This window comes from Neolamprologus brichardi, chromosome 4, assembly GCF_056152115.1.
Source record: "Neolamprologus brichardi isolate AB-2024 chromosome 4, ASM5615211v1, whole genome shotgun sequence".
In the NCBI taxonomy this organism is placed as follows: Eukaryota; Metazoa; Chordata; class Actinopteri; order Cichliformes; family Cichlidae; genus Neolamprologus; species Neolamprologus brichardi.
This window is the reverse complement of record NC_142107.1, coordinates 1,901,367-1,913,951: the sequence shown is the minus strand read 5'-3', so window position 1 is coordinate 1,913,951 and position 12,585 is coordinate 1,901,367. Positions and strand designations below refer to the sequence as shown.

The window sequence follows — 12,585 nt, the reverse complement described above, 5'->3', positions numbered from 1 at the left end:
GCAGCAGCAGCAGCAGCAGCAGCAGTGAGAGCGAGGACCCGGGGCTACGCGGTGGGGATCTCCAGCAAGGATCGGAATGCTGAACCCTCTATCCATCTCCATCAGTGGAGACGGATTTGTTTGACTTGAGATGTGATTGTGTTTTCTCTTCCCCACACCTGCAGCTTCCTCTGAACCGTGCTCCCACCCACTCATCCACCCATTCTTCCTTGGACCCTCGCCGATCAATTGCTTTAACTTGGCAAAACACTTGTCCAGCTGCTACTGCTTTTCCACATCTTTTATATTTTCTCTTACGCGGCCGGCCTGCCAAGTAAGAGTTGCAGTCGCATCACAGCAAGTTGGCGTTTTGACAGATATTTGAATCCAATGAAGTCATGAACTGGAGCGGTCCACTGACAGTTCCTGTCTCTTTCTTCTGTTTGTTGTCACATGTGCTTTGATTGACTGTAGTGAAAGCAGGCCTCTGGGGGAGTAGTTTCATTATCAGAGGCTGCTCATGTGGGATCTGCATAAAATAATAAACCTCCTCTGTCTTGTGATGGTGTTCTCTTCCCACCCGGAGCTGAGCAGGCATTGTGACTTTCAACAAACTGTGGTTTCTTGCAGATCAAACATTCCTCTTGTTTTTGAATTTATCATGCGGCAAACCCGCCCTCATTAGTCAATGGCACTCAGCAAGTTGTAGCGTTTAATTCCGCGGGGCCGCCCAAACTTATCACCCTTCATTTCAACATGGTGGGCTGCCCTGTTGCTGAAACCCTCTCAAGCGGTTCCAGACATCTGACAACAGCCACATTTATTTATTGACTTCATTTCGCTTACAGGGCAGCCTTTACAGCTCCCTTGAGTGATACAGAGTTAATGTAGAACTGTTCATTGCTCGTGAGTGTTTTTTCACTCCTCCTCCTCTACCGCCACCTCCTCTCCCTCCTTTTTAAACTGTTCTTAAGTGTTTAAACACGCGGGTAATGACGTGCTGTTGTGGAAGTGAAAAACCATGTGGGATAAAAAAAGAAAAACATCCATGTGGGCTTTTTCCCCCAAGGAGAGCGCGAACCACGGAGGACGGGATGAGAGCGAGGAAGGCCCTGTTAATCAAAATGAATGAGCACCTCTCAGGGCGCTTGTGTCGACGAGGCCACAGAGGAGCTCTCAGCCCCCTTCGCTCTGGGAAAGTAGAGCACTGGGTGTAAAGAGAGATCCAGACACTGTGATCAACGCAGCTAGCGGCCAACCAAACTCGTACTTCCTGTTTGCATGACCTTCCAGCGTCATGTAGACAGTAGGTCAGAATAAAAATATTATTTTATTTATTTATTCTTTCAGAGTTGTTAAGCAGTTTAGACAAATCTGGATATTTTCCCCCCAGCTGTTTATTTTAATACTTGCATCTTTTTCAGCCATATCTACTACTTTTAGCTTTTTCTTAATTTATCTGCTTTCAGCTTTAAAATTGAACTATTTGGAGATAAAAGCTATTTTATGTTATTATTTTTAGCTAGCGGTCTCAAAATCTTTGTTAGCTTAACAATACCTTTATCAAAACATTTTTTTTTTCAAATCATAACTTCTATTTATTTTTTTTAAATTATCAAAGCTACTCTGCTAACGCTACTTATTTGCAGAAATGCGACTATAGCATCTTCTGATATTGAAAAGTACCATTGATCCAAATGAAATATTGATAAAGCCGGCCACTTAATTACTTTACTGGTTACAAATGTCAGTGCTTTGCAATAACTGGATTCCAAAAGTGTTGGTACTGTGCTGATGGAATCAAATCAAATCAAATAAATCATCACAGTCCCTGTTGCTTTTACAAACAATAGATGTCAACATTAGCTTAGCAAAGCAATTTTAAACAGGGGGAAAAATGTGTTTGCTTTATCCAATAGTAACAAAAGTCAGCTCACCAAATATTACATATGGTGTTCCTTAAGTGAATGTAAAAACATTTAAAACACAAACTGGGAATTTAGTTTACTGTTTTTAGTTGTTACCTTAAGCTAAGTTAGCTAGCTGCTGGTGATAGCTTTAGCTTGGACAAATTACCCAAGAACAAAAATGTTAACAAACATACTAGCAAACATGCCAAAATTTTCTAAAAGAAAGACAATTATTGAGTCAAATAACTATTTAAATATCTAATTATAACAGGAAACAATTTATGTTGGCTTGTCTTGGGCTGACTGAAGAGAAGTCAACTTTGAGGAAGCTTATCAGAGTTTAATAACCTAAGACTGCCAAATATTAAAAATGATTTTGAGTTAATTAAGTACATCTTGATAAGACGAGCCACAGCTGCAGAGAGCTTGGATTGCAATGAAGAAAACTGTTGTTACTGAGAAAATAAAAGTGGCTTGATCACAGATCCTTGAGGTGCTCCAAACTGAACTTGTTCCTCCTGACCATCATACAGAGGTAACTGCTAAACCAGAATACGGCTCGTCATTAAATGACCATTAGTAAGAAGCAACCATTTCTGCTTTCATAGATAGCATTTTTGCAACAGAGAATCAGCTGTAGCTGTTTTTAATCAAAAGGAATTTGAGACAAGACAAAACAAATACAAGTGAAGTACGAGCTACAGTTTTTTAGCCAAGATAGTACGACAAAAAATATGAGCATTTTTACAGACAAAAAGGAAATCGCATTAACTTGGAATAAAAGACGAGACATTAAAGTCATCATTTCATTAAAAGAGCCATAATTATTGGTGGCTACAGCTTACATAACCCTACAGTTATTATTGCATAGCAGCCTTCAGCCTTTTGAGGATTATCATGTTTTTGCTGTTTTTCCCTTTTTAGCTGATTGAATTTAGGCCCTCTCTGTCTCCTCTCCCTACTGTTGCTCCTACCGCGTTTCACAGAACGCCTTCAACTCAGCAGCTTTTTCAAATTTGGGGCTTGCGACACTCAGCCAAAAGCCGCAAATTACCCCCCTCTAGCAGCAGCGAATTAGGAACAATTTTGTGTTAGCTATAAAAAAGCGAGGGAGAGAGAGAGAAGTGAGGGGAAAATATAGCTTACACCAGGGACCACCAACAGAGGCAACATGGGATGAGCGGCTCGTCGGCCGACAGTTTGGGTGGCAGGGCGGTGCTAGAAAGCAGCCTCAGTGATCTTCAGAGCAATCAATCCTATCATATCACATCTACATAGTACGGCACAACATCCATTACCAAACACAAAGGCCTGAATTAGTGGATTTATGTTGCTGTTACAGGATGTTTGCAGGCCTGTGAATTGGCTTTACAGTTCCCTGAGCACACAGAGACCTGCAGCAATGACACTGACAGCATCACAGCACCTTACGGCACCTTACAGCCTTATTCACTCCAGCGACACCGAAGGGGAAAGGATCCATATGAGGTGACAATTCACCGCCTGGAATTTTCATTCTCCCTTTCGAAGAGGGTGGGATTTTTGATTTCCCCCCACTATGCGGTTGGTCCTCAACTCAGGGCATTAATGTAAAAAGGGGGTCTTTTTCTTGTTTCTTACAAAGCGTGAGGTTTGGCATGCCCACTTAATCTGCTTCCCTTGAGCCAATCCATGTTTTTCCCATTCTGGCACCCTTTTCTACTCCCTTTTAAAATCCATTTCCAAGTTGTAATATGCCACTGCAGACGTTATTGAAGGGAGGAAAAACCAAATGTAATGGGGGAGAGCGGTATAGAGAAAAAGAGCAGACGGAGAGGGAGAAAGAGAGGTTTCCAACTATTAACTGGCTAGCGCACCCTGCTCTTCATGGCGATGCCTGGTGTGGAAGGCAGACCACTTTGTCTTCCACGGAGATCAGACGGAGCGGGCGGGCTGCAGCCAGGTTGGGGTTACTGACTCTCATTAGGTTTACACCGACCACCGGGACTCTGACTGCGCGACTGTAACATGAGCCTGCACGGTTATAACCTGACCCCTCTCTGACACACCTTAGCCCTGATGTTAATTGTGCTTCCTGCTCCCTTTTTTTGATTAAATGACATCGATTTTTTTGAGTCTTTAAGTCTTTGTTTGTACGGCTAATGGCTCTCATTTAGTGCAGTAAGTGGTTTGGGGGCTGTTGTGGGTGACATCACACTGATCTGAGGCCTGTAAAGGGTGAGCGTTTCTCGTGGTAAGCTGACTTCTACCTGCAGCGCATACCTAACACGCTGACGCCAAGCCAAGTGTTGCTTCAGACACACACCAAAAAAAAAAACATTGGAGAGGGTAATGCCAAGCTGCATGGGCAGGGCAAGGGCATGAGGCCGCCAGCTGGGGAACAGAAGGGCACCAGGAAGGTTGAGAGCAGCACAGGAGGGAGCAAGGCCAAGACCGAGTGCCACCCAGTGAAGCACAGATCGAGTGCTTTGCAGATTTTTTTGGTTTTTTTGAGAACAGATGTGGTAAAAAAGAAAAAGAACGATCTATGTACTGTATAATCCTGAACGCAACTGTGGATTTTCTCAAGATGCCTAATGGGGCAGTGCATTTCCTCAAGATTTTGGCTGACGGAGACAAGCCGAGGTCTGAGGGTAGGAAGAGAATATCTCAGAGGTTTAACATACTTTGGTTTATTTGGAAGTTATTAAACTACAGCGTCCGAGTTTAGCAAGTAACCTAAAGTATTTGAATAAGTCTGTGCTTCAAGGGATCATTCACTTGCTGTTTGTTTTTCTACCTCTGTGTTTCTCCATCCTTTCCTCTTCTCATTCTGATTTTTATTGTCCCGCCACCCCCCCTCGACTCACCCACCCCCAGCTGTAGATCTTTTACTCTTTATTTTCTCCCACTCCCTGTGAGCGCGTGGCTGAGGTGTGAGATCATTCTCCTTCTGGGTGGCTTTCCTGCTATATGTCACTGTCATCTGTTGGCACTGAGGCTCGAGGGGGGGTCCCTTTTCCAAAAACACACCGCACTCCGCTTCACCACCCTGAGCATAATAAATTCTTGGGCACGAGACTGGAGAGGGGTGTACCAGCGGAGCAGTGCGTTTTACTGGGCTTGGCTGGGTAACACAAAGACCGGTGAAAGAGAGAGAGAGAGAGAAAAGGCAGCAAAAGAAGGGTGGAAGATTTATAATTGAATAACTCCCTGAAGCAGGGCAGCGGGGATTGGCCCTGCCAGGAAAAGCAAACGCCAAGGAGCGAGCAAGGCCCGTGGAAGTCAGCCATTAAAGTGAGAGGAGAGAAAACCTCAGCTGTGATCCGCTTCAGCAGAAAGGTGTGAGATTTACTAATGATAACTGAAAAACCACAGCACCTAGTAGCCATTCTGTTCACCCCACTCTGAATCTGCACGAAAGAAAAAAACAAAACAAAAAACACCCCAGTGAAATAACGCAAATCACTGACCGCTTTATCTGCAACAGTGGATCTACCCGACGCAGAGTTTACATGACTACGGGGGTAACATTTCCCAAATTAGGTCAATTTGAGTTCATATTTACACTAAAACAAGCGACCCTTGGAAAGAACTCGCACAAGATGAAGGGCACGTTTTGATCCGGCGACCTGACAGAAATATGAAATATAACACTAACGTTGGTTCAACGTGTTCATCCATAGTGAAATTAACCCACTGCAGCCCACATTCGGACACTTTCTTAACCCACGACTCGTAGGCAGCCTCTTAATAAAGACGCTTATTAAAAGAAACAGCACAGTGTAGGGCAAGAAAAATATTCAAGGGGAATTTATTTCAAATTACGCATTTCAAACAACACAGTCGCATTGTTTTTCCTGTCCTGGCTGAACTCGCAGGGGCTGTCCCAGAATGCACCGCTCGCCCCGCTTTCGCTGTGTGGAAGGAGAAGAAGCGAAGGCAGCGAGGCGGGGTGCTCCGCCAATGAGTTTATCTTGCCTGTTTGGCTTGGCGTTTGAGAGCGGAGAACGAGAGCAGGGTACGGCCATGCTGTCAGGCACGAATGGAGTTCTGACCGAATCGACTCACTTTTCCCAGAGAAGCGAGCTCCGCATCAGATACGAGCCGAGATAGCTCCCGACTGGTCATCGGCATGGAACTGAGCGGAAACTCCTCCGCAGCTGGTGCGACAAGGCACGCAACCGCTGACACGCTGTCACATAGCTGCACATCCACTTATGTGATGAATCATTTTAATATGACACTGATTTAAGTTCTCTGTGGTCCCGTTTAGGGTGCGAAACTCAATCCTCTTGTTTCATAACTCAGAATGACTTTGCAGATTGTATTTAACTCTGAGGTGACCTTATAAAAAGACAGAAAAGAGAGAGAGAAAGGTCTGGCTGAAAGTGGGAAAATCTTGCTGTTAATGATTGAAAAAAAAAACGAGGTATTACTCGTAGCACGAGTGAAGACTTAATAAAACATGTCACACTTAATGACGCACAAAGGGGAAAAAAAAGGAGAGTAAAAAAGACTTTAAGCACTGCACTGGCAACTTTTACCTCCCCCAGTATGGAAAACCGATGTGTGTGCACATGAGTATGAGCCCGGGGTGTCTGAATTGCTTATTTTATCAGGTGCACTGGTGCTCTGCCTCCAAAAAAAGAAAAAGAAAAAAGAAAGTAAAAGACCCTGACTCCTTCTTCCTGGCTGCCAATCAGTCTCTGTGACAGCGTTTGTCTGCTTCACTTTTCTGTTTGGCTCCCCACCAGCAGAACAAGCTTGTTATAAGAAAATGATTTCATGGGGTTATTAGCGTTTCTGTGCCTTAGTCATAACTACAGGAAAAGAATGAGTGTGCGCACACATTCGGGCAGTAAATAAATAAAACTCTCACAAAAGAGTAAAAAGGTTTGGACATCCACCCTGGAGCCTGAAGAAGATCCTTTTACGATTGAAGCGCTCCCTTTACAAGAACAGTATAAGCATTCAATTATTATGCTGGAGCTACTTATGGTTCAGACTACATTTTAATTCCCTTATCCTTGTAGTCATATAACAATAGAGTTCAGTGAACATACTAAGCATGCATGTGGTTGCTTATAAGCTGCATCAGTACCTTCTGTGCCATAATAAAGCCCCTGTGTTAGCACTTTTGAAGAGTCACCACACTCTAGTAGAGCACAGCACTATTAGAAGCAAAGCACAGATGCTGACTAAAAGTATATATGTGCAGCTGCACGTTTAGCTTTCCAATCAGATAAGTTCTAATAGCAAAAGAGGGCTCCGGTGCATGATAGGAATCTTATGACGGATTAGCGGAACCACAGCTCTTGCCACACTGTTTAAGATTAGCACCAGAAATATTAGACATTTGGTTATAAGAGGAAAAAAAGACAAAACAAAACCTCAGTACAGATTGAATTAAATCTGATCATCCCAAAATGGTAAGACATTTCCTGAATGGAGTGCAGAGAAAGAGGAAGACATGCAGCGCGAGCATGTGCTCTTCCTTTAGGAGTGGGCAGCTTAACAGCTCGCCATCAGGTAACAATCTTTTTATTTGTTTCAGTCCCTCGGTGGGTGCCAAAGCCTGCTAAAGGACTAAGCGTGTGGTGCGATCCATCAGCCCCGTCCAAGAGCTTCAGCGTGGTAATCCATCTAAAGCAGAGTCAGAATAGAATTAAATAAATACTTCCATGCTCTGCAACCCCAGAATTATTTTACTACTGTCATTCTCACTACGAGGCAGCGCCGCGTGCACTTAAATGAAAAGGAAAGGGGAAAATAAATCAGATAATTTGAAATAGCAGAAAATGAGCAGAAATACATATTTTTAGATTTATTCTGTGTACGCGCAGATTGAATCACAGCGTGGCTGCTCAAGCAGAAAGACTGAGAAAGACTGAATATTTATTTTAGCCTCAGATTGGGGTTGATTTGTCAGACTGGGTTTAGCTGAGATTTAAAGATCGGAAGATAAATTGGGAATGGAAAAGAAATAATTGGAAAAAACACAACATTAAAAAAGAGTGATATCTGATTGATATATTTTCTTATTGTGAAACCTGTAAGATGGAGGATTGTGAGCATTGCTTAAAACGCAGGCAGAATTTATTTGTTTCTATTATTTTTAAAACAGAATTTAAATAAAGTTACTTCTTTAAAACTGTCTAATACTCAAATCGGATTTTTAAAAGTTTTTTCTTTAATGTTTCTAAGTAAGACGACAAAACCATGATTATAAAAAGGAAAAAACATAAACTGAATTGAGGAATGTTTGGGAAAACCTCCTGTGTGGAAACTCTGGTCAGTAAATGAGCAGAAAGCCTTTATGAATATCTGACATGAAAATGTGTTGCACACATTTTCTGTGTGTGGTCCTGCAAAATAGGCCAATTATTATTGGCATGTATGTTTTCAGCATTATGGCTGTGAAAACGACACACACACACACACACACACACCATAGCTTGTATAAATATTATTTATACATATTTATACATATAAATACAAGCTATGCGTTTAGTCTTACTTTAAAAGCTCGGTGTCTGATTACAACCTTTCTTATTTCTCTATTAAAGCGCATTAAAAACGAGGCCATCCAAAGTGCCTTTGACCTCGACCCGCCTGTTATTTATTTTAACATCATGTTGCTTTTCTCCATTACTTTGAAAAATAATGACATTTCTTATTTAACAAGCCACTGTTCCTTTTAAATATTACATCAGATTATTAAATAAATAATAAAAAAAATCTTGGAGACCCATAATTAGAAAAAAAATCCCAAAATTACGAGTGTTACCTTCGCTTGTGTTTGATCAGTTATTTAAACCAGAAGAGAGTCACGTGTTTAAAATGAGAGAGTGTAAGACATAAGGCTAAAAAAGACTGCGCACTGATTTAATGTAGGTCAATTTGACTGCTTACTTTCTCTGCCCCTCTGAACATTACTATGAATAATTTGAATTTAGATAAAAATGAAACCGAGGAATATAAAACCCTTTAAACCCAGAGATAAAAATAAAAAAAACAGGTATAACAGCTGTTAGCAAACAAAACCGTGCACGCACATTTAAATGATTTCAAAAAGCATGATTCCTGACATGCATGTGTGCAAAATACAAATTAACGCAAGGTTTAAATACTCAGCTTTATTTCTTTACAGAAAAAAGACGTAAAGGAAACTCGTCATTTAAATATTTAAACAAAAGATGATAATTCATGATCAGATTTTTTTTTTAAAGGGCGTCTGTTGTTTTTGCCATGAAGTTGGGGAGATCGAGGAAAAGTTTCGAGCATTTCTGCAACATTCTTGTAAAAAAACAAAAACAGATCCATCCAATTTCCACTGCAAGCATCTGCTCCAAATGTCTCTGTTTACCTGAGAAAATACAAATTAAAGTCCGCTTTAAGGAGAGGGGAGTGGGGGGGATTATTCGTCGTTGGTGTGGATGTGTTTGGCCAGGTCGCCGATGCCACGCTGAGTCTGTAGTTTCTGGTACTCCTGGTGTAAACTGAGGAAGTGCGGAGAAGCCGCCGGGTGGAAGAGCGCGGGGGAGACGTATGCGGCGCTGGAGGTCAGAGGAGAGGAATACGCTGTGCACTGTGCCGGGGAGAAAGCGTCGATGCCCGGCTGAGACTGAAGGAAAGCTTTGGCTGACAGGGCGCTGCGCGAGAAGAAGCTGGAGAGAGCCGGCAGGATACTGCTCACAGGTGGGATGGCGGCGGGGCCGCACTGCGAAGGCGCGTGGTGATGGAGGTAAGGGTAAATCTCCAGACTTGGCAGCTGCAGGGCCGCCGTGCCGAGCCCGTAGGCGCTGTGTGGAAAGCCGTGGAGCGCGCTGGGCTCCAGGTGCTGCTCTTTGAGCGGGTCGAAGCGAAAATGCTGCCGCTTGAAGCGTTTCCTCCGCCGCAGGAAGCTCCCGTTCTCAAACATGTCGGAGGAGTTGGGATCCAGCGTCCAGTAGTTGCCCTTCCCGGGGTTCCCGGGCTCTCTTGGCATCTTTACAAAACAGTCATTGAGCGAAAGATTGTGTCTGATAGAGTTTTGCCAGGCGGGGAATTTCTCCCGGTAATAAACGAAGCGGTGGCTGATAAAGTCACATATCTCGCTGAGGGTGAGCCGCTTTTTTGGACTCTGAAGGATAGCCATGGTTATCAGAGCGATGTATGAGTATGGGGGCTTCACCGACGCGGGACCTTTGGTTTTAGGAGCAGGGAGACACGCCGGCGCAGGGCTGAAGGTCTCCCTGTCTTTACTCTGGCTGCTGGACGTCTCCGTGCCGTCTTCGTGCTCGCTTCGCGACTCATCCAAAGGTAAAAGCTGCTCCTCTGCGCTGTCTTTGAGTCCTTCCCCCACCACGTCGATAACAATATCCTCCATGATTTCCAAACCTAATGTCATAGTAGATATCCGCGGTTTTAAAGCCAACACCACCTGGCAACAGGTGGGAGAGCGAGAGCTCTTCTTTTAAAGGCGACGAAAAGATCTTTACGCACGGCCCATCTCCATTCACAAAAACACGATCCGAGAGCAGTCCATTTCCTACTTCAGATTCTCCAAACCGCAAAGCATCTACGCTGATATCCTTTTATTTTCACAACTTTTAGCGCAAAAAAAGCGGCCAGGACTGGCTGTGCGTAAAAGTGCGTGCGTCCTCGGAGATGTCCAGCACCATCTGTAAACTCTCCTGCTTTCCTGCTGGTCGGGTGCTTGTGATGTCACGTCGAGGCACGAGGGAAAGGTTCCTGACCAATGAAAACCGCGCAAAGACCAAAGAGGCCTATACCAGCCATCCAGCCAGTGCACTCTCATCATCAGCACATCAGTGCCAAGTCCACGCGGACACATCAGAAATCCATCGAGGAAATCAGAGGAAAGATCTTTTGGAGCGGAATAAAAAAGTTTCCACGGAAAATTAATTTCGTAAAAACATGCGTGAAAACATTGCGTAAAAACATTGGCAACTATATAAAAAAATGCAACAAGTAAGAGTGTTTTTATACACCAGAAGATGTTAATTGGAGAAAAGTGTGATGCATGACCGTTTCACGGCTATAAGTTAAAATCACAATTTTGTATCGCAAAATATTAAAGTTTGAGTTTGTTCTTCGCCACTAGAAGCAGTCTTTAATAAACTCTGTATGGAACCTAATGAGATTTGTCTGAAAATCCAAAGAATTTAAAATATTTTTTTATTTGTATTTTTTCCACTCTTCGTTTTATTTTCCAACTAAAACAGGAAAAGCGATCAAATCTACAGCACGGTGGTGATGGAAAGTCAGTTTACACCAAAATGACACATTTATATTTCCGAATCTGCCGGCTGACGCCTTGGAGGGAGGATATCAGATTATAATTTAAAGTGTGAGAGGGAAAATCCCCAAACACTTCTCTACGCGAGGCAAGGACTTAAACCCTAATCCCTCTCGAAGTCTCCTGCAGCCGCACTTTATGCACACTTGACTCACAATTACACGTTTTCAGACGTACAACACTGGAATGACTGCTTTTGGGCAGCTGTGAAAATAATAATTTGTTGCCTTGCATGAGCGCCTTCCTTGAATAAACCGATAAGAAGAGACTATGCGCCCTTTATATCTCATATCTTATTTTATTTATTTATGTACCTATATCTATTTTATTCTGAATTTTATTCTGAATTATTTCGTTTCTCTCAGGGACATATTGCTAGATGTGACCACGTTTGAAATGCAGGGAGAAACAATATTTGATGTGCAGTCTGCGTAATCTGCTGGGCGAAACTCTACACCGCCTGCTCTCCATTTGAACACCTATAAGTCCGTCATAACCTCGCCAGATTATCCTCTTTAATAATGCGCAGCTGAACGCAGACTGGTAATATTGGGATGAAAGTAATAGATTTTCACTTCGCTCAGACATAAAAGAGAAGTGTGGAGAGGAGGGCGCTCTCGGTATTGTTGGGAGGCCTCTGGTTGTTTGTGTTTAATGATGGAGCCCTTTGTTGGGGATTCCCACATTTCCTGCCTCTAATCGTATTGATACCCCGGGGCAGAGGGGAGGCGCGGGGGGAGAAAGAGAGAGACCGGGTCCGGACTGGGTGGGCTATACGGTACCAGCAAAGCTGCAGATGATTTCCCAAATTCATCACGCATGTCTTCACATTGGAAACAGGCCCGAGCGCAATGTGTGGTTTCAATAAGGCGAGAGCGGGAGCGTCAAATCACTACAAAAGCTGAAGGTAGGCCACTCTCAGGGCGGCACGGTTCCCGAGCTTGCACGCGCTGGAGTCACTTCTTGGGGGACAGACGGTGCAGGAGACGCTGTCTGATGAACTCAGGTGGCGATGAATGAGTCCCGATGTTACAGTGACAAATATGGCCTCCGCTTTTCCTTTCTTTCTTTATTATAAATTACTGTTATTATTTCTGGTAATTGTTTTGTAAGGGTCACCAAAAAAGCTATGCAACATTAAACCCGGGGCCCCCTCTATGAAGTCTTTCTCCTTTTCTTTATGATAAAACGCGTAAAATCTGGGAACCAACAAGGCCTTTTTTAAAAATTAAATTACAACCCTGCTTTCTAACAAAAACGCCCATTGTACAGATTTTATTTGTCTGTATCGCAGATGAGAAAGTGGGAGAGTGAACAGACTCCGAAGGGCCGGTGTAATAACATCATTTGGCAGGAGCTGTGCCGGCGTGGGGTGTGGGGGGGGATCTCACTGGATCTTTCTTGAACACTGCA

The 12,585-nt window shown here is 43.4% G+C and overlaps 1 protein-coding gene across 1 annotated transcript; it reads right to left on the bottom strand.

Annotated features, from left to right (window-relative positions):
• Positions 1-9,075: 9,075 nt before the first annotated feature.
• On the bottom strand, positions 9,076-10,527 carry foxd7 (forkhead box D7). Its single transcript, XM_006805092.3, has one exon. It carries the CDS (start codon positions 10,258-10,260, stop codon positions 9,289-9,291), a length of 972 nt encoding a protein of 323 aa, XP_006805155.1. The 5' UTR covers positions 10,261-10,527; the 3' UTR covers positions 9,076-9,288.
• Positions 10,528-12,585: the final 2,058 nt, after the last annotated feature.